Raw genomic sequence first — 27,836 nt, forward strand, 5'->3', positions numbered from 1 at the left:
GGAGGTGTCATGTAGATCCTGGATATCTTTACACCGTGTTAAGTTAGCATGGGCTCATTACCGGTTTAAACGCCATTTTTCCTTTTTTGCAACTTCTGCACACGACACTTAGTTGTTGCTTTAGCTTTCAACCTAATAGTTCATCGTGATTTACATGAGAATAATATGTTATTGCTCTACTATCTGCTTTACTTGTTAAACTATATCTGTACAGCGAGTGCTGAAGTTTCAAGAACACGATACAGAATTGTTATGAGGTCTGATCTCCACGACTTCATACTCATAACATAAGTGCAGCTTCTGCCAATTCTGGGCATGAGGCGGGTTTTATATTGCTTTGCCGAACACACATACACAACACTTGATGCGGTTCACATGAAGAGAGAGCTGGTGTATGCTGATGTGATTCCTTCAAATCTAAGACACTAAAGTATGGGCACGCCCTAAACCAACACAAAGAGACCTTCTTAGCAAATAATATAATATGTGTATTAGGGAGGGTGAGATATAAGCAGCTGCGGGCCGTGGAGGGAGTTACGGTGGGGCAGGGAGGCGGGGAAGGGGAGGGGCAGGGTGGAGCCCTCTCCACCCTGCCCCTCCCCCTCCCCGCCCCACCGTAACTCCCTCCACGGCCCGCGGCTGCTTATAAGTGTTGCTAACTCTTATTCATTTACAGCATGTTAACATACTGTCACCATTCGCTTTTTATGTACTAGTAACTATGCTGGTAATTTTGCTACTGATAATATGTGTACTTGTATTATCTAAGATACTACGCCTGAGAAGACGGCATTAGTAAATAAACATTTCAAATACACATGTGTTCTTCTTAACTCCATGTTCTGGTTTCTAAGAAATATATAACGACCGACTGTTCATGAGTTCCACGTATCCTGAGGTACTATAAGTTCATATTCTGGATTGTCTAAACATTGAGAGTTTGTTATATCCAATGTGACACTGTACCTAGCTTGCTAAGGGGTTTTTGATTACTAAGGTGAGTTTTGGGGCACCCTAATTCGCCGAGGTTCCAATCCTCTGTCCACAGTTCTGTGTGAGAACAGAAACCCTGCGACAGGGGCACCCCTGAGCCTTGCTGGAGCTTCATCACACTTGCGATACAACTCCAGCAATGCGCCACCTTTACGGCACAGATACGTCACGCATCTGTGCTGTTTTTGCCCCATGATGCGCCGCATTGTAAATGCAGCACACCATAGGTGACGGAACAGCGGCACAGAATGACTAACACATCCCTGGTGATGCGCCAGTCATCATAAATCTATCCCTATGCTTCTTATCTTGTTAGAGATGAACCGCCATATGTATCAAAGTTTTTTGCATTTCCTAAATAGCGAACTTTAAGGAATAAATAGCGATTCTTTACCATTCCTAGTTTGCGATGAGCTATTTGCTAATTACAAATTACCCATTCATTTCCATGCAGCAGGAGGCCCATAGGAATGAAGGTGCAATTTGCGATTAGCAATTACCTCATCGCAAATTACGAATTTTTCCGAGGGTGCAGGGGTGTCTCAAGAACACCCTGCTGCACCCCTGAAAAAGAAATTTGGGGGCATATGGCGCACATAAATTTTGAAAACATTCCTTTACCTCAAAAACGATTTTCAACTCATAATTTGAAAACACTGCACATGGGGAAATGACTTAAAATGTCCTTAAGACACATAAAAGCGTTTTTTGATTGCCTTTGCAGCATGTTTCAGTCACCTTTAACATGCCTATGTAACGCAAACATTCAAAATCTAAATTTGCCATGCACAGGTGGGAGCATATTTACAAGCAATTTGCTCCACAGACAAACTTCTTACATTGAAATGGGAAAAATAACATCAGAGACTCTCAATTACCTTATAAAGAAGCAGACACCATTATGTCCTTGTCATCAATATTAAAACCATTGCTTTTTCTCAAAAACGATTTACAAGTCATAATTTGAAAACACTCCACAGCTCCTATGCACATAAAAACCCTGTCAGTACTAATACTTCACATTTTCTCCAATTACAATTTCTCAAAGAAACAAAATCTATTTGTAAAACACTTGAGACAAAGCAACATTTGAAAAACACAACTTTCTTCATAATTTTCTCCTTAAAGCACACTATTTTCTATCTAAATTAAAGAAATCTTTTCTCACCTTAGCAAATACTTTGAGTTTCAAAACAGTCTCAGAAACACACCAATTTGTCTTCAGCAGAGCAAAAGGTATGCACTCCAGAGTCTGCAGCTATCAAAAGCACAGAAATGCTGTAATTCTTCACACATCTCTCATGTCACCCAATCAAAACTCTTCCCTCACTTTTTTTCAAATCAAAACCCTTCCCCCCTCTGCCCCCTCTCTGCTTTTTCTGCATAGCAACCACCTCTTGCAAGACCTCTGGTGTTTCCAAGTTCACACAACAATGTTGCAATTGAACTCTGAACTCTCAGTGCACCTGCATATCCAGTGCAATCTTTCATTTAATGATTTTTTCTTCGCCACTCAAAATACATCTTTCAACGAACTCATCCATGCACCCTAACTTTCTGTTTTCAGCAATCAAAATCCACCAATCACTCTTACTGCTTCATTAACACAGAAACTCCTCAGTTTTTTTCATTTTACACTCTCATTTTTTCAACTGCCATTTCATTGCCACACTTCATCTGACTGCAGGAGAACCTTCTCTCGCCATGTTTTCTGTCTGGATTGTTGGACATAGTTACATCTATTGGGCTCAGAGGTACGCTGAAAACAGGAATTTACCTAACCTCAATTTACAAGATGTGGAAATTAAGTGGTTTGGCCAGAGAGGATTAAAATGTCACCAATTGATACCATTGGTGAAAACCTTTATGCATTTGCCAAAACCTGACCTGTTAATTGTGCACTGTGGAGGTAATGATTTGGGCATTTTGACTGGGGTAGGTCTGGAAATGCTTTTAAAGGACACCTTTGAGCAATTGATGGCACTTTTTCCTCAGACTGCCTTGGTATATTCAAATATATGCCAAAGACAAAAATGGAGGTGGTCGAACCAATTTTGTCCACAAATTGAGAAATCGAGGAAGCATGTAAACAAATCTGTTTCAGCTTACATGAGAGACCATGGAATGGGCTCCCTGTACAACAATAACTTGCGTTACTACATGCAAGATATCTACAGAGGAGATGGAGTTCACTTCTCAGATGAGGGCAACAGAATTTTCATTCTGAATTTAAGAATGTGCATTGGTACCTACTTATAAGTACCTAAATGTACCATAAACCCAAAAGCTCTTCTCAGAGCTACCCTACATCTGATCACTCACAATTATTATTTTACTCTAACTTTTTTCACTAATTTTCAAGAAAGTACGCTCCCCAGAACGCTTCCCGGTTCACGAAACGGGCGCACTCCACGCAAAAAAACTAAAAAAACGATCTTTTTTTTTTTACCCTGCGAGACCCTTTTAAAGCCTCCACATCAAACCTAGGGGGTCAGGGAGGATCTACTATGCCCCCTTATGGTCATTTGCCCCTTCGCTTTGGCCTCCTCTTGTCTCTCGATCCTACCGAGAGACAAGATGGCGGCCGCTACGGACTGTTTGGAATGTTTACAGACGCCGAAGAACCAATCAGCTTCGCAAAGCTCCGTAATGCGAAAAGTACGCGAAGCGGAGCGCTGTTACAGATATATATCTTTTTTTTAACGTTAATTTCTCAAAATCCACTGGAGCACATATATTGAGACCTAGCAAAGGCACATCGGGCTACCAGTCCCTACAATTTTGCCAAGTTTCGTGCAAATCCATTCAGCCGTTCGATTATTATTATTTTTTTTTTTTTTGCCCCGCGGGGCCCTTTTAAAACCTCCACATCAAACCTAGGGGGTCAGCGAGAATCTACTATGCCCCCTTATGGTCATTTGCCCCTTCGCTTTGGCCTCCTCTTGTCTCTCGATCCTACCGAGAGACAAGATGGCGGCCGCTACGGACTGTTTGGAATGTTTACAGACGCCGGAGAACCAATCAGCTTCGCTTCACAAAGCTCGAAAAGTACGCGAACCGGAGCGCTGCCCGGTCCGCTGTTACAGATATATATCTTTTTTTAAATGTTAATTTCTCAAAATCCACTGGAGCACATATATTGAGACCTACAAAAGGCACATCGGGCTACCAGTCCCTACAATTTTGCCAAGTTTCGTGCAAATCCATTCAGCCGTTCGGGCTAAAAGTGAGGCCAACCGCCCTATGGAAAACTCAATGTTAAAAACACGTTTTGGGACCCCCCTTTTTTCTCGACCCCCCCCTGGACGAACCCCCCCCCCCAATTTTCAGGGGCTGCTCAGAAACAAAATGTGCCATTTTCCTGAAAATTTCAGCCAATTCCGTCCACAAACGCCAAAGTTATTAGACATAGAATTTTCAAAAATCCCATAGAGAAAAAATCCTAACTATATATACCTACTGGCGGCCGCCAGTAGGTAATATATATATATATATATATATATATATATATATATATATATATATATATAATCCAACTGTGGATTATTGAAAATACCGGCACACTTCACCGGAGTGTTCGCCACCCTTCACGGGTTCCAGTGCTCCAGGAGGAGCTCTTGTTTGTTTGTATATATATATATATATATATATATATATATATATATATATTTTTTTTTTTTTTTTTTTTTTTTAGACATCCAAGGAGGATGTCTAAAAAAACTATGTAAATAATAATGCTAGTATCACAAAGCTAAAATTGCACGAATTTAAGTGTCAGTCATGAAAACATTTTGTCAATTGTCAAACGTGGTTTTAAAATTTGCACATAGCACTTTATTTATCGCCATTTTTAAGAGAACAGTAAAAATGATTGTATATACACACTACAAGATGGCCGCCACGAAACTAAGTTGTATATTTTCTATGTCTATGAACTAGAAAGGGCGGACTGTTTAAAAATGGTGAACTGTTTGTACACTGACGACACTGACGAAGCCTTGAGCGAAACGCGTCTGTCGGGGGTGCTGGGGGGTTTGGAAACAAATATATACTTCATCACGATACCGGTGTGCTGGTCGTTTTTTCTGGACACTATTGTTTGGGAGCGTGTGCTGATATATATATATATATATATATATTTTATGCTCATTCCTCCAGAAAGGGTGAACAAATTGACAAATCGAATATATATAAATATATATATATATATACCTTCCTCTTTGGTGCTGGCGGAGAGGAACTCCGAAGAACCTGGTAAAGAAGAAGACGCTTGGAAAAACCTGAACAAAACTGTGAAAAACCTTAACAAAACTTTATTCATTTGGCAACAAGATAATTGCGCATGTCTAAATAAAAGAATAATAACAATCCTTATAACTACCCTGGGTAGTCTTTAAGCACCAAATTCTGTCAATAGATCACAATATACCACTGATTGTAATCCAGAACTTTGAACTTCAGACTTTGATCTTTGTTTGAGACTGGCTGATTTTCCCATTTCATTGATTGATTAAACCCATATTATTGCGTAAAATTGTTCTGTCTTACTTTGTTAATAACGATTTTCCTCCATCAATCCACAAGACAATTCTAAAGCAAAAACTCAAACATCAGAGTAAAAAACTCACAGTAATGAGTGAGGAATGCAAAGAAAAATCCCACACCTAACATGTGTACTTCTGAAGCCCAAACATGCTTATGTGTGTATATTACATATCACAGGAAGAACGGTGAAGACCATCTTAGTTTGGTATTTTGTGACTGCAAACACAGATAAGACAACTGTTTTGGATAGATTTAGTTGCACTTAATTTTCCAGGAAAATGGTATTTCTGAAAAATTATTTGGAAGACGTATTCCCCTTTTGAAATCCATTATGCCTCCATCTGTCTACTGCACTCAGCACTCCACCTGGCCTGCAAAGAGGACACAAGCTTCAAGACACAGAAGTTGCAACTTGAAATGAAGCAAAACCTCACACCACATGCTAGCTTTCTGTACCAGAGTTGTGCTGTCTTTGCTATACACAACAGGAGGCCAAAGGCACATGCCACTGCCAAAAAGTCCACTCTGAATCCTGCTTTGAGATATAACACACAGTAGCATCCCCAAATCAGCACTGCTGTGTAACTTTGCGACTGATTTCATCATTGCTGTATTTTTTCTGCACAAGACATGGAAAACCCCCCACTGATTTTGGATTATCCTTATCCTGCTTTCAAGTAGCATACTTAACTCTGCTGGGAGTTTGCCCAAGATAAGCCTCATTTTCACAATACAGATTAGCGCTCTTTGCAACTGCAAAGGCACTGCTGCTTTCAGCTTGCTCCGTGGATCTACAGCAATGTATCCAGGTGGAGATTCCTTTCTTGAATCTCTTTGATCATTTCCCTTCCCTTGTTGGGTGCCTAAGATTGTGATTGGTTTTCCACCAGAATACTGAGGAAACAAATATTGTGGAACCAAAATATTGAAGCCTAACTATTGAGAACAAAAATAGTGTGAAGCTCAGTATATATAGATGAGTATATACTTAATACCTTGTATATGTACCTTGACAATATATTTGTAGAGTTAAGAATATTAAATCTGTACTTACCTATATGAACTTACATTCACAATATGTTGGTTCTTGATATTTAGGGCTTAATATTTGCCCCACAATATTTTTTCCTCAATATTATGAAATCCTTAAAGGTTACATTATACACCAAGACTGCAAACATATTACGTCACCAACACAACCGTGGCCAGGAAATAGCCGTCCCGCAGGACGTGGTCTAGTTTTATGGCTGTAGTGTCCTGTGGACACGTTCTAGTTGTTCTGTTCTGTAACTCTACACTATACAGGGGTGCAACTAGGTCTTCATTTCGGGGGGGGGCTAACATGGCAAAAGAAGGGGCGTGGCTAATGTTAATCAATGGGGCGGAGCTAAAATGGCAGATAATCAGGATCGGTTAATGCCCCCTCACACCCTAAAACCCATACCCGCCCTGAACCCTAAATTTACCCCTGGCACCCCAAAACCCATTCCCATGCTGAACTATAAATTCCCCCGGCACCCCATAACCCATACCCAACCTGAACCCTAAAATTGCCCCCTGACTCTCCAAAACCCATTACCACCCTGAACCCTAAAATCACCCCCCTGGAGCCCCAAAACCCATACCCACGCTGAACCCTAAAATGAATCCCATGGCACCCCAAAACCCACACCCACCCTGAACCCTAAAAGTATCCCCCCCTGGCACCCCAAAACCCATACCCACCCCACACCCTAAAATTACCCCCTGGCACCCCAGAAACCATACCCATGCTGAACCATAAATTCCCTCATTGCCCTCCAAAACCCATACCCACCCTGAACCTTAAAATTACCCCAGGCACCCCAAAACCCATGCAGAACCATAAATTCCCCTCTGGCACCCCATAACCACCCTGAACCCTAAAATAGCCCCCTAACATCCCAAAACCCACACCTGCCCTAAACCCTAAAATTACCCCTGGCACTATAAAACACATACCCACGCTGAACCCTAAAATTAATCCCATGGCACCCCAAAACCCACACCCACCCTGAATCCTAAAAGTATCCCCCCCACCCCTGGCACCCCAAAACCCATACCCACCCCACACCATAAAATTACCCTCTGGCACCCAAAAACCCATACCCATGCTGAACCATAAATTCCTCCGGCACCCCATAACCCATACCCACCCTGAACCCTAAAATTGCCCGCTGACACCTCAAAACCCACACCTTCCCTGAACCCTAAAATTACCCCTGGCACACCAAAACACATACCCACGCTGAACCCTAAAATGACCCCTGGCACCCCAAAACCCATACCCACCCTAAACCTAAAATTGCCCCCTGGAACCCCAAAACCCATACCCGCTCAGAACCCTAAAATTAAACCCTGGCACCCCAATTTGTAACCCACCATGAACCATAAAATTACTCACTGGCTCCCTAAAACCCACACCCACTCTGAACTCTAAAGTTACCCACTAGCACCCCCAAAAGGTAATGATGTGCTGAAAAATGCATTAAAGTTACTGGAACTTACATAAAAAACTTCTGACTGCTCCTCTGATACTATACTGTGGAGTCGGGCTGATCAGCAGCACTGCGTCCTGGCATCCAGCCCCTCGAAGGTCTCAGAGTAGATAGGTCTCCTGGATTCTCCTTGCCTGGGTCCCCTCTGCTTCTTCGCTGCTGCCCTTGGATGCGAAAATAGAAAGATCCATGGCCCTGTTCACCATTTATCTGGTGAGCAGTGCGGTGGATGTGAATTCCATCCAAGTGCACAGACAGCAGGGTGAAAGGGATGGCAGTGCAGGTGATGCTTTTCCTTTGAAAATTAATTTCTGTTGGTGTCTTAGCCCAGGGTTTGCTGTCTGTGCACTTGTATGGAATACACATCCTTACAAGTGCACAGACAGCACACCCTGGGCTATGACGCCAGCAGAAATTCCCATACAAAAGAAAAGCGTCACCTGCACTGGCCAGGCCTTCCTCCCTGCTGTGCACTTCACACCCCATGCTTATAACCCATCAAGTGCTTAGGTGAATCCCTGCCTTCAGGCAAGGATTTCACCTCTGCGCCACTCTAAAGGAAAACAAGAGGTCAGGGCAGGGGGGTTCACTCGAGGAAACTGTTCAGAGGCTGGCTGTCTGATCGGGCTGCTGGGCCTCTCAGAATGCATAATAAAAATCACATTCTCGGCTCCGATGCGCAGCGTTAGTTAAAGATTTCAGTGCGTGTCATCTTAGCCCGGGCAGAGGAGGCGACGGGGGGGGCTGAAGCCCGGTGAGCCCAATGGGTGTTGCGCGCCTGCTATACACCCACCCACCACTGGTGTCACGAGTCAGGTGACCCAGTCAATAAAGAGGGCCAGGCGCACGTGCTCGAGGCCAGTTTGCTAACTCACTACCTTGTGTCTGCGTCCCTCATTACAGCGCCATGTGGGCCTGAGGCCCGACACCACACTGGCGACGAGGCGGGTAGCCCGCCCCGCGTGCCTGCAGCTCGGCACTTCGTCATCCCTGGTGGGGGAGGAAACGAGCCCGAGAGACGGCACCCCCACAGCGCTGTCCACGGCCACCAGTGACTGCTGTGGTGACCCGGCGCGACACAGGTCATTACAACCCACGGAGCGTTGACCGGAGTCTAGCTGTGCCTCAATTCCCGCTGCTGCATGGAAATGAGAAGGACATACTAGCGATTCCGGTGAGTGTGGAAACACCGCTCACCAGTGTGCCTGCAGGGCCCAGCAACCCGTGAGCGAATCCCCCGCTTCACCTCCCCTCGCCGGTGCAGTGAGCACCCACTCGGCGCTGCCACGTCGCAAGTGTGAGGAGGGGACATACTGAAACCGCCACAATGAAGGACACTGCGTGCAAGGGCGCAGCTCCCTGCGCAACAAGGTCAGCCCGCATCCTGCAGTAGAAAGAGCCCACACTGGCCCGCGCCAGTCCCGTCCTGGCTGCCGGTTCACCCATTGAAAGGACAAGCCACTTGCCGCTAGCCACGCAGCGCCGCGACCACCTGAGCCCAGCAACAGCGCCTACCTCTACAGTGACAGAGAAGCACCACGCGGCCTTAGGCAGGCTGCAAGGCACCGCGCCGCCTCACGCAAAGCAGAGCACCGCCCCGGTGGCGCCACCCGAGGAACGGGAATCCTGCATGGCGCCACTGCATCGCTCGATGTGCCTGGCCCGAAGGTGACTCGGAAACAATTGCCTCAGTGCCATCCACTCACTACACCAGTGTCCCCATCAACATTCGCAACCTGCGGTCGGAGGACAATCTACCACAGCCTGCGAGGTCAGCCAGCACCACGGAGAATAGAGTGCAATGCCCCTGCAGGTCGCCTCAAAGCCCAACACATTATGAAAGCATAAACAGGCACTAAAACAACTCGTGCCACAAGCAGCCACGTTCCTGCCGCAACTATCACAAACAGCCAGCCAATAGTTGCTCGCCTACCAAAGCACAGGAGCCACCACCTCGCTTTTCGACCGTTTGCCCTTACGTGTTCAGACTCCAGCAAGAAGCCAGCAGAATCGGCATGACACCACACACCGACTTCCTGCAACTCCGAGTCAGCAGAGGCCCGCAGTTCTAAGACAGACTACCGGGACCTGCGAGTTAGAAGCGCGGCACTGCCATCTAGTGAGCACGGGGCGCACTACATCCGAACAAAAAGAACACACCACAATAAAATGCACAAACTGGTACACAGTCTGATAATCCCTCAGCGCTGCGCCACTTACTAGAGTGACGGTTAGGAGGACATTTAACCCAGAATAACAGCACAAGACTGGCACAGCAACACCACGCAGCTGCGCAAGACTGGCGCACAGACGCCACACAGTCAGAGAGACGCCAAGCCACCGGCAAGTGAGTGCGCAGGAACACGCTAGGAGTGAAGGTACTCCACACACCAGGACAGCACAGCACTGCACAAGGAAAGCCCAAGGAGTGAAGGAACTCCACGCACAAGGAAGGACGACGGAGCAGTAGCACAGATCACCGGACGCACTAAGCCAAACGGAGACCAACCAAAGGCGGAGCGGCACCTGATATCCACAGGTTGTCGTTGCACCGCAGGAAGACAAAGGAGCACCACCACACGAAGACACAGTGGTCCCAAGACTCCCCACCAGGCAAGTGCGATACAGTGAGGAAGCGCGACGACAGCCGACACTGCTCCAGTGTCCCAGAAAGAAAGCAAGCACACCCCGTGAAGCAACGGGAAGCGACCAGAACACGGAGAAGCAAGAAGCACAGCCATCGACACGCGAAAAGGAAAGGTCAACAGATCGGTGCCGCAACCCTGCTGAAGCACAATACGGACACCAAAGCCTGGAACCCCGTACAGAAACGCCAGCGAAAGTCACAGGAGCGGTGACGCAACCCTCCGGACACAGCAAAGCACATGAAGAGCGCAGACAAAAGCGCGCCAACGCAGAAGCACTGCAACGGAATCAAGTGACGATCCCAGGGATCACGGACGGCATGAAGACGCAAGACCACGCAAAGCCAGAACCGCGCAGGAGGTCGCGCCTGTGAACCTGACTCCGCAGTCAGCACCCAGGAAACCTCTCCACGCAGAAACACTGCTAAACACAGGTTGGAGAGCACACACATCTCCACCGCCACAGCGAAGCCCTACAGTAGGCCAAAGACCACCAACAGTGTCCTCCCTCGCACTGCCTACAGATGGAGTCGGCAGTGACCCACGACAGGCAAGAGAGGAGTCGCACACCCCACGTGGCAGGCCGCCATAGCACCATGTGCTCCAACAACCAGCGACACAAGACCGAACGTCACGTCGCCCAACAAGCAAGGAACACGTCACCGAGTGACTAGTCCAGCCAAACACGCCAGAGCAAAAGGCAGAAGCCGGCGCCATGACAGCGCCGCCTCGAGATCCAAACGCAACGCCCTCGAAGAAAAGAAGAGGGACAGCTCTGTCACCCTGAAGACCGGATGAGCACAGGTGGGCTGAACAAGCCAACAAAGGGAGAAGACCGAGGACTCACAGCCAGCCAAGAAGCACACCCTGACACGCCAGACAGCCACCAAGGCGGACCGACGTCCCAGGATACAGCCCCACGGATGAACCAAACATAAGCCGCAGCAAGCGCAGTCCACGTCTCATCCCAACGCTTCCCCAGGCGACCGTCCATCCCCAAGCGTCGGCAGTCTGAGTCAGTCGGCATCCCTGCTCCTGTCTGCAGATGCCACGGGCGAAGATCAGCACTGAGCGGCCGCCCTCTCACCGCCTCAAGATGGAGTCGGCAGTGGCCCCACAACAAGCAAGAGAGGAACCGTACACTCTACGTGTGAAGCCGCCACCCAAGGTCAACATCAACAAAGCGGAGGCACATGGCTGCCAAATCTCTCCAGACATCCAACACTCCCAGCAAGTCACCAACACATATCATCCCGAGCCTCTACATGGCTGGCAACCACCATCACCCCAGCCATCAGCACTGCGCCAATTAACACCACTGCCAGACACCGGCAGTGTGGACTGGCAAGAGGTTCAAGAAGTTCAAGTAAGACGTGGTCCGCGACCAAGGAACCAACGAACTTCGACACCCTCAAGAACCAGAAGTATAACCATTAACAGGAGAAGGTCGCGGCGACTGGTCCAGTCACAGAGTGGAAAAGACAGTGTCCTAGAGCCAGGACAAGACCAGAGGGAAACGGGCGGAGTGCACGCCGTTCGGAGAAGCCTGGTCAGGAGGACAAGAGCAGCGAGATGACCAGACCACGCCGCGAAAATGAAAACAGAGGAGAAGGGCAAGACGCCATGAAGGAAAGAGAAGAATAAAGGAGTCAAGTGGCACGACGCCATCAAGAACAACACCCAGAAAGGTGAGGAGGGGTGCGACAAGTCTGCACACCCACCAGAAGGAGGTGACATGCGCCACAACATCGAATACAAGGGCTTACAAGTCAAAGGGAACATCAGTAGCACTTGGCGAGGAACAGGCATCTACCTACAAGTCCTCTGACAACCCGTCGACTGCAGGAAGGAACAGACTGGACTATTGGCAACACCCACCTTTGGGATTGAGTGGAAGCCTGGATGCGGAGCGCGCTCAGACGTCCGGCAGAAGGAAAACTGGCCACTCCACACCAGCCCGTGGATATCCAAGGGGCAAAGGCCTCAGGGACACCAGTGGCAGAGGGTCCCGACACGAGAGATGGATCGGTCGCCGTCTACCCTGCACGTCCCAGGAAGAAGGGAACTTGTGCGCAAAGGAAAGAGTCAACAACCACCCTCCAGGCGGAGCTACGGATGCATGGTAGTAATCCCATCGCCTCCTCTATTCACACCAGCTTGTGGAGTTGGAGCAACGCTGCAGAGAACACCCTGCCCAGCGGAAACCTGAAGAGGGCCTCCGGGACATCTCGTGGCAGGAGAATACCCGCGAGAGGGGCGTCCCAGTGAGAGGGGTGCCTTTCAACCTCTCCCTCCTTTGCAATATGAAACCGAGTTGCCTACAGTGAAGAAACCCGACGGACCAGTATAAGACAACCTCCATCAAGTCCACCATCTGGTCGTCCTATTCAGCGTCACCCCAAAAGCAAATTGTCAAGGGACTGAAGAACATACTGCCATGGCGCAAGTTCAGAAGAGCACGCCCACCAAGGACCAGGGCTCCAAGCCCAAGAGAATTAACGTTTCAGCTGAAAGTTTCCACCGTCGTCATCTAGCAAGTAGCTGAAGAGACTCCTTCTAAAGTTAGGAGATTTGCATATTTTTATGTTTTCCTCCCACAGGTTCGGACTTTTGTTTTGTCTCAACTTTTATCAAGTTGGGGAGGAATGTAGTGTCCTGCTGGACACGTTCTAGTTGTTCTGTTCTGTAACCCTACACTATACACCCACCCACCACTGGTGTCACGAGTCAGGTGACCCAGTCAATAAAGAGGGCCGGGCGCACGTGCTCGAGGCCAGTTTGCTAACTCACTACCTTGTGTCTGCGTCCCTCATTACAGCGCCATGTGGGCCTGAGGCCCGACACCACAACGGCCACGAGCTGCATCTCGTATGGCCACGCCCATCCCGGAAGACCACAGTCCTTGCGGCTTTGAAATTTGGGCACGGCGCCAGTGACGTCTGAAGGCCAGCACCATGCCTGCTGTACTGGATACTTACCATGATGTGGGCTACCTGCTGAATCTTTGTCTTCCTGCCCTTTCATCTTGCTGATAGCCAACCTGAGGAGTCGGGTACTTGTTTGGAGTCCTTGCAGCCTCCCTGGAGTTAGTTATTTCCTGTATGCTGCTTCACACTGCCGCAGCAACTTCGGGACCTGTAAAAAAGAAGTAAGAAACACTTTACCAACAGAGGACTGTTGCTACAAATTGGAAAGGTGAATGCACAAATTAAAAACGAATAGTACTTGGATTAATGAGCGATCTTTTGTGATCGCTGAGTGGAGTACTCATTGCCTGGCTTGCATGTAGCAAACCTTTCTTTCTGGGCGATTATACTGCCTTCAAAAGGTTTAGAAAGCACCTGTCCGTTCTGAAATAGCAAACCTGCGATTTATCTTTTCTCCCTTCGCTGACGGCACACACACGTTATGCAGAGGCAGTGAATATTTGGTGTGTAAATCAGTCTATAGGAAATGTTACACAAAACAACGAGGATTACCAGTCTGTTATCTGCATATACACGTTATTTGCAGCAGGCACATTGGCGCTCTGCGCTACTTTATGATGAGTCAAAACTGACACTAGACTTCGAGCTCTCTCCAGCAAAACCATTATTCTTCTGCCTTATCTTGGCATTTTTATTGTTGCCTGAAAACTACTGGGCTCGCACGGAAACAGCCGGTGCTTTTAAAAATAAAAGTTATTTCTGAACATAGTTCCTCTCCCGAGGTCCGCGCCAGGTGCGGCTGCACCGGTGGCGCCACCCTAAGCCGGCCCTGCCCTAAATTGAATAGATATTGGGAGTGGTGCTCAAGGAAGCAGAGCAAGCCTGTGGGGCACTGATACCCAGGGGCCCAGCTGTGGTATTTCTATTAGGTTTATCATCCACAGGTGGCAAATCACAGACATCGACGAAGGATGAGCAGCTGCTGGGCAATCCCAGTAGGAGTGGCAGTCCAGGCAGTGCGAGCACAATGCAGAACTCAAACAGTACCTAATTGTGAGACTGACTTAACAGAATGTGGGATACACTAGCCATGGGGAGGATCAGGCAATATATTGAACAGAGGAAGACCTCTCGTCTCGTGAGACACACTGAGCGCCATTTATTACGGTTTATTCCACAGTACAGAGAATTGACATGCCCACGTTATCTTAAAAAACTGTACCTCGTATCAATAGAACATCCCCTGCTAATACACTAACCTATACATCGGGAACCGTAATATATATAAGGGCACAACTACTCCCTTACCGTAGGTCAGTGGAGTATAGGGCTATTATTACAGAGTGGCACTAGTTGTCGGAAGGGTATGAGTGGCGGCATGGATGGAAAGAAGAGTGTGTTACATGTTGATTGGTTTCACAGAAGAGCACCATCTTCGCCTCCCAGAGAATGTAGATGGCTGGAAAAAGCAATAAAGACATTTAAGCCAAACAATGTGGTTGTTTCATCCTAGGAAATTAGTGTCACGGGCTCCATTGCATGTACATTAGGTTGATTCACATCCGCTTTGCAAGGCTTCATCCTCCGACTGTCCCTGGAAATCAGTCCTGGATACAACCCATAGTCCAAGGAAACTTAGTTAGTAGCAGTACAGATTACACAAGACGTCGCACGCTCACCAGCCTGGCAGTATCAACTATTACACATAAAGCACATGAAGATAATGCATAGGGCTGTGACTCGATGAATATACATGTTTAATATACGCGTTTGATGCAGATTGCCACTGAGGCATCAAGTTGTATAGTAGAATCTCTATTGTGCTTGACCCCTTAGCAAAGCTTCACTTTCTCCCCTGCAGACCGAACTTCTGGGCTTTTTGGTAGCGAGAACGAGAGGACGCTACCCCTAACTGGGTCCCTGCCTTGTGGTCCACCCGCTGCCGCAGTTCGACCTGACGCGGCCACTGTGTGGGGACTGCATCTCCCAGGAACACCAGCGGCAGGAGCCGCCCACGCCAGCAGCAGCGCCCGGAGGCGCTTCAAAATCCGCGCCTTACCGGTGAAGCTGGTGCTTCACTTTCTCCCCTGCAGACCGAGCTTCTGGGCTTTTTGGTAGCGAGAACGAGAGGACGCTACCCCTAACTGGGTCCCTGCCTTGTGGTCCACCCGCCACCGCAGTTCGACCTGACGCGGCCGCTGTGTGGGGACTGCATCTCCCAGGAACACCAGCGGCAGGAGCCGCCCACGCCAGCAGCAGCGCCCGGAGGCGCTTCAAAATCCGCGCCTTACCCGCGTCGCGAGCGGGTCGCCGGACTAAGCCCGGACAAAGGGCGGACAGTCTTAGACAGTCCGAGACTGTCCGTGACTGGACTGGGCCAGGACCTCTGCCTTTTCTGTACCAGAGACAGATCCATGAAGTAAGACTGCATTGCTTAATTGAATGTATTGTATCAAGGGACACTATTGAACTTAGCCTCTTTCACTCTATGCATTGATTACTCCTCGGCATCAATCCTTTTATTAATCTGTGCGATTGTATAATATGCCTAGGAAAATTGCAGCCCCCGCGTCCAATACGATGGAAAACTATCTGGTTCAGGTGGTAACCAAAATCAACAGTGAAAGAAGGCAGTCATTAGGGCTGAGCCAATCTCCCATCCTCTACCCCCCCCCCCCCCGAGTCAAAACTCTGATTCGCCACCGATGGCTGCATCACTGCATGCTGCTAACAGTGACGCCCCTGACGCTGATCTTCATGTTAATGAAATTTCTGACCAAAGTGCACTGCTGATGGCTGAGGCAGAAACGGATGCTGACATTGACCCTGATACACAGGTGGATGTGATAATTGAGCAAGCCCCCCCCCCCTGTATCCACAACGAGGGCAGTCAGGATGTGTAGAAAAATACAGCTTAAGCGTGGGTGACTACGGTCTGGGAGAAAAAGGGTTACACCGCCACCAAAATCCAAGGATATAAGTATGGATCATGAGGAAGATAGTGTTAGGCAAACTACGGGTGATGAGCTGTTTGATAGGATAGCTGACATGATCGATTGTAAGATAAAGGCTATTATCAAACCGCTGGTATGCAAAATTGATAAGCTCACTGCTGAGGTAAAAAGATTGGGTGGGGTCCAGAACAAGATAGCTGAGGAGGTGGGTAGTATGACAACCCTAGTATCAAATTTAGCAGACATAAATAACGAGCATATTGCGAGCGGGACAGAGGGCAGCGGAAATGCCGCATTGACTATCCCCCCTGGGCAGGTATTAGGAAATTCAGATAACGATGCAGTGATAAGAGAAGATCCTTCAACAAGACCAATTGTACCAACTGCACCGTGCCTGGAGACAGATTCTCTCCAATTTATAGTAGAGGCTTCACCTTTGGTGTTGGGGTTGACTAATGTACCCGTCTTGCCACCTGGCCAGTCAGAATCCGTTTCATCTCTGACCAGCAAGGCACTACACTGGCTGTCAGGTAACATGCAGATGGCTCCATGGGGGAAACAACAGCTAGCTGGGGAGATCAAGACGGCTAGGAGGGTAGCATGGATGGGGAATAGACCAAAAAAGTTCAAAGGTGACTGTGTAGTGTTGAATTTTTCTAACACGGCTGTATTACCTAATGTCTTGTCAAACATCCTTCCCCCCCAACGTAGGAGTGGAACTATTATTCCCCTCACCCTTGAATTTTTCTATGGTGAGCAGAAAAGTGTGACACACCCGAATACTTTGAGGCCTAGGTGGAATGCATGGGCGCATAGATGGGATGCGGGTGCTTCAGTAAATGATTCGGGGATAAGTTTAGGAAATAGATCTGGGGGAGCACACCCTAATACTTTAAGGTCCAGGTGGAATACAGGGGCACATAGATGGGATGCGGGCGCTCCAGTAAATGATTGGGGGATAAGCCTAGAAAATAGATTTGAGATATTGTCAGGCCTAAATGACTGCGACTGACTCCAGATGGGCCACAATATGGTATGCAGCATAGCACTTGACCCCAGAGCATGCGACTCTATAACCCAGAGAACTGCCTCCATAAATGACATCCCCACGAAAGAGATAAATAGGATGGGAAACTGTAATGTACTTGAGGATCTAGAAAGGCTGAATAGCGTTAGTCAAACTTCCAACCTCAATGTTCCTGACCCATCCAACTATAAAGGGCAAGAATCGCAAGAACTAGTAGCGATACTGGGCAACCCACTGGCTAGTGAAATATCTTTGCCTATATTAGATGACGAGACCCAATATACTCTTAGGGTTACATATCCATCTACCATAATGGCTTGTCCAGCAGACGCAGATTTACCAATACTAGCTGCTCCTGAGAGTACTACTATGGCCTCTGGGCATGTGATCAGTAATGAAATAAGGGAGGTTAGGCTAATCTCCTGGAACATTGCAGGAATAAAAAAAGAATCTGCCTGATCCAACTTGGCATCAATATCTTGATAGCGGGGACCTCATTCTATTCCAAGAAATCTGGGGGCTCGAAAATTACTACAAAATTGGGTATAGGTATTTTTTTATCCCAGCTGTCAACATACATGGCGGTAGACCTTCTGGGGGCTTGATGATTTGGGCCAGAATCACAATGGGGGTCACTTTTAAACAAATAAATTCTAAAAACCCCGATATACTGATCATAGAACTAAAAAAACCCAAAGGACCCGCACTCTATGTGATCAATATTTATAGCAGACCGCATAATTCCTGTAAGGAATCATCAGTAATAACGCAGCTATGTAACATTATCTCGGAGCTTGGTCACAACCCTATGCTAATTATAGGTGGTGATTTCAATAGGAATTTTGAGCCTATACTAGGTCTGGAAGATGTCCATAGGAACGAGGATAGTGTTAATAACATTCCTTATGTTGATGCAGAGCATAAAGTAGCCTGCACAACAAGTGCCCTACAAATTCCAAGCATGACACTAGAATATAGACTACGTGCTTGTAACGGGCGATTTCCCTCTAACTGTCCTACCCGACCAACGTTTGCTAGAGGGGACTGTACAAGCCATCTAGACTATATCCTAGTCTCCTTGGCTTTATGGCCAATGCCAGTGGACATAAAGGTGGATAAGCGTACCGAAAGTGATCACTTTCCACTCTCCTTGTCCGCTCAAAACTCACTTTTTACTCCCTCTAGTGCAAAAGATAGTATGGACTCTATACCCTCACATGAACCTATAGAATCCAACAATCGCAGGTGTCTGAAGTGGCCCGCGGTGCTGGGCAATGGGGGTACTGTCAGGAAGATCTATCAACTTTTTGTTAAACATATGACCCCATTAGTTGACGCTGATGCTGCTATTGACAGTTCCCTCGTTATGGAGACCCATGGCCAGTTAATTACTGAACTCGGCATTACTTTGACAAAGGCGATAAAAAGAAAGGACCTTGATCGCCAGTCCCCTTCACAGGAAAATCCTTGGTACAATCAAGCTTGTAGACGAGCCAAAACAGATCTTGTTAAAGCCGTGAAAGGAAACCAATTAGATATTGTTAGAGCTAAGAGGACACAGTATAAAAAAACTGTCCAGTTAGCCAAGATGGAATGGGACGACAGAGTCTGGTCGGATTTGCTCGAGGCCTGCAAACTAAATGATCAGACCTCCTTCTGGAGCCTCATTGCAAGGGGCACGAAAGGGGTTACAGTGGCAAAAGACAGATTTCTTGAAGAAAGTACCTGGGTTAAACACTTCTCCTTGCTCTATTCCTGTAAGGGAGATGAGGAAGATTGTGTAATAAAACAAATTATGCTAGCTCCATATGAGAATCCTTTAACCTTTAACTTAACGGAGACCATCTTAGCAATTAAGGCGGTAAAATCGGGCAAAGCTCCAGGTCCAGATAGAATACCGGGGGACCTCTGGAAGCATGAGGATTTTATTTGGGCCCCCTATATTAACCTACTTACAAATAAAATAACTAGAGGGGCCCCAATCCCGGAGACCTGGAGGGGCGCAGAAATCGTGACCATATTTAAGAAAGGCGATAGGTCTAACCCATCCCATTATCGACCTATTAGCTTGATCGATGTGCTGCAAAAAATCTTTTCCCGCCAACTCCTTAGTAGGCTTAATGCATGGGTCGAGGACCATTCTATTCTTACAAAGTACCAGGCTGGTTTAGACCTAGAATTAGTACAGTGGACCAGGTTTTTAGAATTTTATGTTTGGTATGGAAATATATTAACATAAGGAACTCCCATATATATGTGGCCTTCGTCGACCTAAGATCAGCCTTTGCTCTTGTTCCTAGGGGGAAACTTTGGAGAACGCTAAATGATATGGGTGTCCCTTGGAACATTCTCCAACAACTGATCAGGCTGCACGAAAATAATTTTGCAAGAGTCAGGTGGGGGCCCAATGGGGAGCTGAGTGAGGAAATAGATATAGTGAAAGGAGTTAGGCAAGGATGTGTTATGGCGCCTACTTTATTTTCCCTTTATGTTAATGACATCCCTGACACCCTCTTGGGCTGCGAGCATGACTCTCCCAAGTTGTGTGGTCAAGCCGTTCCGGCATTATTATTTGCGGATGATACTATTTTAATTTCCCAAACCCCCAAAGGACTCCAGAACCTTCTTAATAAATTCAGGTTGTATTGTCAGGACAAGAAGCTTGAAATCAACTCGTCCAAAACCAAGGTCATGACAATCAACCCACATAAAGGTTTTAATAAAACTTTCTCCATAAACAATGAAAAAATTGAAGAAGTCCAAAGTTTTAAGTACCTGGGTATCACTTTAGATAGTAAAATATCTTGGAAATCTCAATTAGAAACCTCAAAGATCAGACTAGTCCAGAATCAAGCTCCTATTTTAAGGAAACACAAAAATAGTTATTATAAATCAGTCACTCCAGCAATCAGTTTGTTCGAATACAAAGCACAATCTGCTTCCCTTTATGGTGCAGAACTTTGGGGACTTGTTTCGAAAGGCACGCTCTTAGTTCAGGAAAACAAATTCATCAGGCAGCTGTTAGGTGTACCTGCCTCCACTCCCCTCACTCCGGTTGTATGGGATCTTAATTTTCGCCGATCAGATGACCACGCTGCATTGCGCCCATTGTTATACTGGGTTCGTCTTTGGTCCACTGACGAGTTAGTGGACTATAGAGAGGCGTTAAAAGAGATAATGGTAATAAAAAATTCCACATGTCTAATATGGTTGGCCTATATCGAAAAGTGGTTTACAAAGTTGGGGTTAAGTAGCTTTTGGTCAGACCCGGATTCGATTACCAATAATTCTAAGAAACTGCTAAAGAATAGGTATTGGGAATATATCAAAGATTCTATGTTGGGAAATCCCAATTTGGGGACTCTGACCCTCAGGTTCTTTGAACTAAAAATGGACATGAAACTAGAATCCTTTATGGATGAAATATACCCACCTATGGCCAAATCGTTATACTTAAAATTTCGCTATAGTGCCCTTCAAATTAAATCTAGGACTTCGAAGTGGCACTGCAATAAAGGACCAAGAGGTAGTATTGGATCTGATTTATGTGAAATATGTGAAATGGGCCTGAGGGAAGATGAGTCCCATGTGCTATTTATATGCCCCGCTTACCTACAGGCGAGGAAAAAATGGTTAAAACCCATATGCCAACTCTTGGGTCTTCGCCACATTAAAGATGGCGAAAGAGTGTTTAAAGGAGATACTGCACGCCCAATAGTATTCAGTTTGAGTCGCTTCCTCTTATCAGTAGCGATAGTTAGGAAGAGAAATGGCTATAAAATGTAAGCAGATAGCTGGCATGATTGTAGTCTAGCAGCTGAAATGCACTCTAAATTGTACACTACTGTACCTGAACTAATTGTATATATGTAATCCCTATTGGAACGTGTGTGCAATATGTAATTATAAATGCAACTGAACTGATAACATCACTATCAAGTGGTGCAAGCAATCGAATATGATTTAGATTTATACTGCAATTTAAACTAGAATAATGACAATAGGAATTGGCCTGATCCTAGTGTTTCCTGGTGCCTTGTTTTTATTGTTTTATAGTATTATTTTAAATTTAATGAACTGTTATTTATTAAGCGTTCCTCGAATATGTGTGTTAATTTAACTGAGAAGGACCTTGCTGCTAGTTTTCTTTTAATCTTAACCCGGTACTGTGTAGACATATATATTGTATTGTAATGTTTTAAAATTGTATTGTACTGCATTCTTTTAAAGTCGTTTAACCGAAATAAAGAATAATGAATGAATGAATGAAAATCACAGAAATCGACGAAGGATGAGCAGCTGCTGGGCAGTCCCAGTAGGAGTGGCAGTCCAGGCAGTGCGAGCACAATGCAGAACTCAAACAGTACCTAATTGTGAGACTGACTTAACAGAATGTGGGATACACTAGCCATGGGGAGGATCAGGCAATATATTGAACAGAGGAAGACGTCTCGTCTCGTGAGACACACTGAGCGCCATTTATTAAGGTTTATTCAACAGTACAGAGAATTGACATGCCCACGTTATCTTAAAAAACTGTACCTCGTATCAATAGAACATCCCCTGCTAATACACTAACCTATACATCGGGAACCGTAAAATATATAAGGGCACATCTACTCCCTTACCGTAGGTCAGTGGAGTATAGGGCTATTATTACAGAGTGGCACTAGTTGTCGGAAGGGTATGAGTGGCGGCATGGATGGAAAGAAGTGTGTTACATGTTGATTGGTTTCACAGAAGAGCACCATCTTCGCCTCCCAGAGAATGTAGATGGCTGGAAAAAGCAATAAAGACATTTAAGCCAAACAATGTGGTTGTTTCATCCTAGGAAATTAGTGTCACGGGCTCCATTGCATGTACATTAGGTTGATTCACATCCGCTTTGCAAGGCTTCATCCTCCGACTGTCCCTGGAAATCAGTCCTGGATACAACCCATAGTCCAAGGAAACTTAGTTAGTAGCAGTCCAGATTACACAAGACGTCGCACGCTCACCAGCCTGGCAGTATCAACTATTACACATAAAGCATATGAAGATAATGCATAGGGCTGTGACTCGTTGAATATACATGTTTAATATACGCGTTTGATGCAGATTGCCACTGAGGCATCAAGTTGTATAGTAGAATGTATTGTGCTTGACCCCTTAGCAAAGCAGCAAAAGGCGTTGATGATAATATGAGGCCCCTTGGGTGTGCAAAGGAGTAGGGTTGTGGTGTAACGTTTATGGAGAGGCTTGGATGCACTGTGCTTGGATAGAAGACCAGCTCCAATCATGTGTGGCGACCTTGGAGCAGTGCTCAGGGCCGGACTGGGGAACAAAAAGCCGCCCTGTCAAGTATGCTCTCTCCCTTTCCATCCATCTATTCTCTCACCGTCTTTGTCCTCTCTTCTCCCGATCTGGTTGCTTTCCTTTCCTTTCCCCTCCCTTCCCTTCCCTACCCTGCCCAATCCTTCCTTTCCCTTCCCTTCCTTTCCCTTCCCTTCACATCCCTTCCTTCCTTTCCTTTCCTTTCCCTTCCCTTCCCTTCCCCTCCCTCTCACTCTCCCTCTCTCCTCATTCCTCCCTATGCCTGTTGCAACCTCTGGAGCTCAGGAAAGGGCCAGATGCACCCAAAGCGACACTTAGCTTTCAGAATCAGCCTCCAAATTCTTCAGCCCGCTGGGCCAATGCCCGGTGGAATAAAAGGCCTGTCCGGCCCTGGCAGTGCCTAATGATAAGGTGTTTGGAAAGGTATGGGAACAAGCACAGCCTCAGGTGGGTACTTAACATTTTCTTAGGAGAGGCTGTCTATTACCGGCATCTTCAACGAGTAGCTCGGGAGCTACTGGTAGCTCTCTAACTACCTCTAGGTAGGCAGCTCTCTTGTGGGTAGACCATCCTACTGAACAAGAACATTTGCTTGGTTCGAATATATATGTGTACCAAAACTGAAAAGTGTGTATTCAAGACAAAATGTGTCTATTTACATAAATCCTAAACTGATGTTTGGAGAAAAATGGTCGAAAATCCACAGTAGATTTAAAAATGATATTTGAGTGATAAATCATGCATCATTAGGGAGAATTATTACTATTACTACTACCTTGGTGTCAGAGGCATTGCAACTATGGTTGTCATGTATTACCCGCAAATAAGGCATTCCACTTGGACAAAGGCTTTTTTGTACATTACTGCTGGAAACCTTGGATGATGAACAGAGGTCACCACTGCTCGTAATCGTGCAAATAGTGTCCACTAATGTAATCTTGTCTGATGTGGTCACTATTATATCACTAATATTAGTAGATAGGGATGATTTTCATTGAACATACGTAGCTCTTAACCCCTTCGATGCTGATGACGGAGCGGTTCCGTCATCAGCATCGGTTGGGCTGTGCTGATGATGGAACCGCTCCGTCATCAGTACAGCCCTGGGGGGGAGCGCTGGCGCTCCCCCCATGGGTCATCGATCGCGGTTATTTTAGCAGGGGTGGCAGCGGAAGACTTTCCGCTGCCACCCCCTGGCCCCCCCATGCTTCCTGGTGACGTCAGCGCGCACAGCGCGTGCCGACGTCATCAGGAAGCGCAGGATGCGCTGGAATCTGTTTCATTCCAGCGCGTCCATGAGACAGGTAGGTGTTTGCTGCTCCGGTGGGGCGAGGGGGGGCATTTTTCGGTGCCTTGAGGCATCGGGAGGGAGGAAACTGTCTCCTCTCCCCTGATGTCCCAATGTAGGGCATTCCTGGTGCACGATCGCGCACAGCGTCGCGATCGTGCACCAGGAACGCCCCACTAGACACCAGGGATTGCGTGTGTGTGTATGTGCTGGAAGCGACCCCTTGGGCAAGGGTCGCTTCCATTTTGGGGCCAAAATATTTTTCAGACTTTTCTGCCCCCCCTGGGGCAGATCGGCCGTTTTTTTGGCCGATCTGCACCCAGGGGGGGCAGAAAAGCCCACTAGACACCAGGGATTGAATTATATTTATAAAGGAAGCGACCCCTTGGGCAAGGGTCGCTTCCTTAGGGGGATAAATTATTTTTCAGACTTTTCTGCCCCCCCCCCCTGCGGCAGATCAGCCGTTTTTTTGGCCGATCCGCACCCAGGGGGGGGCAGAAAAGCCCACTAGACACCAGGGATTTGTTTATAATTATAAAGGATGCGACCCCTTGGGGAAGGGTCGCTTCCTAGTGGCCCATCATTTTTTTTAGACTTGTCTGCCCCCCCCCCTGGGGGCAGATCAGCCATTTTTTGGGCCGCGTCTGGATCCAGGGGGGCAGAAAAGCCCACTAGACACCAGGGATTTGTTTATAATTATAAAGGAATAGACCCCTTGGGGAAGCGTCGCTTCCTAGTGGCCCATAATTTGTTTTAGACTTGTCTGCCCCCCTGGGGGCAGATCAGCTGTTTTTAGGGCCGCATCTGGACCCAGGGGAGGTAGAAAAGCCCACTAGACACCAGGGATTTTATTATATTTATAAAGGAAGCGACCCCTTGGGCAAGGGTTGCTTCCAGGGGGCATTATAAATATTGTAGACTGTTCTGCCCTCCCTGGGGCAGATCGGCTGTTTTTTTTACCGTTTCTGGACCCAGGGGGGGGGGATAGAAAAGCCCACTAGACTCCAGTTTTTTTTAATTTTTTTATAGGGAGCGACCCCTTGGCCAAGGGTTGCTTCCTTGGGCCCATTTGTTTTCAAAAGTATGTTCTGCCGTGTCTTTATTTGGCCTCTCTGCCCTCCGTAGGGTTGCTTCCAGGGGGCCCATGTTTATAATGATTTATAATCATCCCCCCTTGGGGACAGACACCCCATTTGTGACATACCCTGTGACATAGCCTGTTGTAATGTGTGTTGTTTTTGTTTCTTCTAATGTGTATTGTTTTTTTTTCTCTTTAGATTGTTGCAGTGTGCGGTTCCGTTACTGGTGGTTCTGTTCTGCTGTTTCTGTAGTTGCATGTGTTTGGTAAGAGACCTCTTTTTTGTTCAATTGTAATGTAATTGTTTATTTCGCAAAGCGTGTAGTAATACGAGTATGTTTGGTTTCTGTTTTTTGTGATTGTAAAACATGTTTTGCATTTGTTTTTGATGTGTCCTTCTGTAGATGTAAGTTTTTTTTCTTCTTTCTAGTGGGATATCATTGCCTATTTGCTGTGTCTTTGCAGAGTAGGTGCTGGTGAGTGTAGTTGTGTCTTGTAAGTGAATTGTATATTTTTTCTAAATATAGATTTTTGTGAAAAAGGCTTACATTTTTTATCTTACTTTGCACAGTGTTGGGATTGTTGAGTTGTTTGTGCAGACTCCTTTATTTGTAAGGATAATGGCTAGCCGCCTGATTACTGCTCAGCAAGTTGTTGGAATGCTTTTTGATTCTTCCTCTGACCATGGTCCAGAGACTGACTCTGATTCTGAGCCAGAGGTGGGAGGTGAAGATTCGGGTAGTGAGTTTTCTCTACACATGGCTTCATCTGATGATGAAGACACTCTGAGTGCTGATGAAGCTACTTTTGGTGTGGATGATGTGCCTGTGGTTGCGGAGGACATTGCTGTGCCAATAGTGCGGCAAGAGACATCTGGGCTGCAGCCTGGGGCTGCTAGACTTCCAGTTGGTGTAGTGAGACAAGAGGCAGCTGGGCGGCAGCCTGCGGCTGCAAGACTTGACGTTGAAAGTTCTGACCTCTGGGTTGCACCAGGCATGGTGCAGCCGGCATTGCCTGCATTTACTGGTGTTCCAGGGTGTAGGGTGAACACTGAAAACATTTTTCCTATTGATTTTTCAAGTTGTTTATGGATGATGTGTTTTTGGCAGAGATTGTAGAGCAGACTAATTTGTATGCTGACATTTTTTTGAGGGTGAACAGTGCCAGCCTTAAGCCCCACGCTAGAGCTACCCGGTGGACTCCCACAAATTTGGAGGAGATGAAAAAGTTTTTGGGTTTAACTTTTTTGATGGGCTTGCTTAGGAAACCATCAATGTCTTCATATTGGTCTACTAGTCCCTTGATGGCAACAGCTATATTTCCGGCAGTCATGAGTTGTGATAGGTATTTGCTTCTGCTTCGGATGATGCATTTTGTTGACAATAGTTCTGCTTTGGCACGAGATCACCCTGATTGTGACCGTCTTTTCAAGATTCGGCCTGTCATTGATTATTTTGTTGATCGATTTCCTGAGATCTTTTATCCTGGGAAAGAAATTGCAGTGGATGAGTCTTTGCTGTTGTTCAAGGGCCGCTTGGTTTTTCGGCAATTCATTCCTAGTAAGAGGGCACGCTATGGAATTAAGCTTTATATGCTGTGTGACAGTGAGACAGGATATGTCTCTAATTTCAGGGTGTACACTGGTAAGGAATCCAGGATTAACCCCCCTGGTTGTCCGTCGACTTTTGGAGTGACTGAGAAAATTGTGTGGGAACTTGGTCATGGATTTTTTAACAAAGGCCATCATTTGTATGTCGATAACTTCTACACTGGTGTGCGGTTGTTCAGGGAATTGGCCAAAGTGGACACTGTTGCTTGTGGCACAATCCGCTCAAACCGTAAAGGTTTCCCAAAAGAACTTGTTTGTCGAAAGCTTGCTCGGGGACAGTGCAGTGCATTGCGTTGTGAGGAGCTTCTAGCTGTGAAGTTTTCAGACAGGAGAGATGTCTACATGTTGACTACAATACATGATGAAAGCACTGAACCGGTGACTGTTTGGGGTCAGGTTGCAGAAGTGCACAAACCTGTGTGCATAATGCACTACAATAAGTACATGGGTGGTGTTGACAGAGTAGATCAGAGGTTGGAACCGTATGCTGCTCTTCGTAAGGCTTACATTTGGTACAAGAAGTTGGCTATCCATCTTTTCCACTTGGCAATCTTTAATGCTTTTGTTGTGTTTCAGAAATCTTGTCCCCAGTCAAAGATGTCTTTTGTAAAGTTTCAGGAGTCTGTAATAGGCAGCCTTGTTTTAGTGGAATAGGCAAGTGTTCCTAGAGTTGGAGTGGTGGAGGATGTTGCCAGATTGAAAGATCGCCACTTTCCTGATACAATTCCTCCTACAACCTCAAAAGACTCTCGCAGTCGGAGATGTAGAGTCTGTTGGCGAAGAGGTTTGCGGAAGGAGGTTCGTATGTACTGCCCCGACTGCCCTTCAAACCCCGGGCTGTGTGTACCTGCTTGTTTTAGATTGTATCACACGCAAAAGAATTTTTGGGAGTATCAATGAGTGGTAAAGTGAACTGGTTGGTCTTTATTCTTTAAAACTTA

The 27,836-nt window shown here is 46.6% G+C and overlaps 1 protein-coding gene across 5 annotated transcripts in view; it reads right to left on the reverse strand.

Annotated features, from left to right (window-relative positions):
* Positions 1-27,836, reverse strand: part of METTL21A (methyltransferase 21A, HSPA lysine) — a 177,403-nt gene that overhangs the window by 128,215 nt on the left and 21,352 nt on the right. For 4 of the 5 annotated variants that reach the window (XM_078680316.1, XM_078680319.1, XM_078680318.1 and 1 more), the window contains exon 2: positions 13,678-13,834. The exons of the other annotated variant lie outside the window; for it this stretch is intronic. In XM_078680316.1, coding sequence (XP_078536442.1) covers positions 13,678-13,680 — 3 coding nt within the window. In that variant the 5' untranslated portion in view covers positions 13,681-13,834. The remainder of the gene's footprint in view (positions 1-13,677; positions 13,835-27,836) is intronic. 5 annotated transcript variants of the gene reach the window in all.

This window comes from Lissotriton helveticus, chromosome 3_1, assembly GCF_964261635.1.
Source record: "Lissotriton helveticus chromosome 3_1, aLisHel1.1, whole genome shotgun sequence".
Lineage (NCBI taxonomy): Eukaryota > Metazoa > Chordata > Amphibia > Caudata > Salamandridae > Lissotriton > Lissotriton helveticus.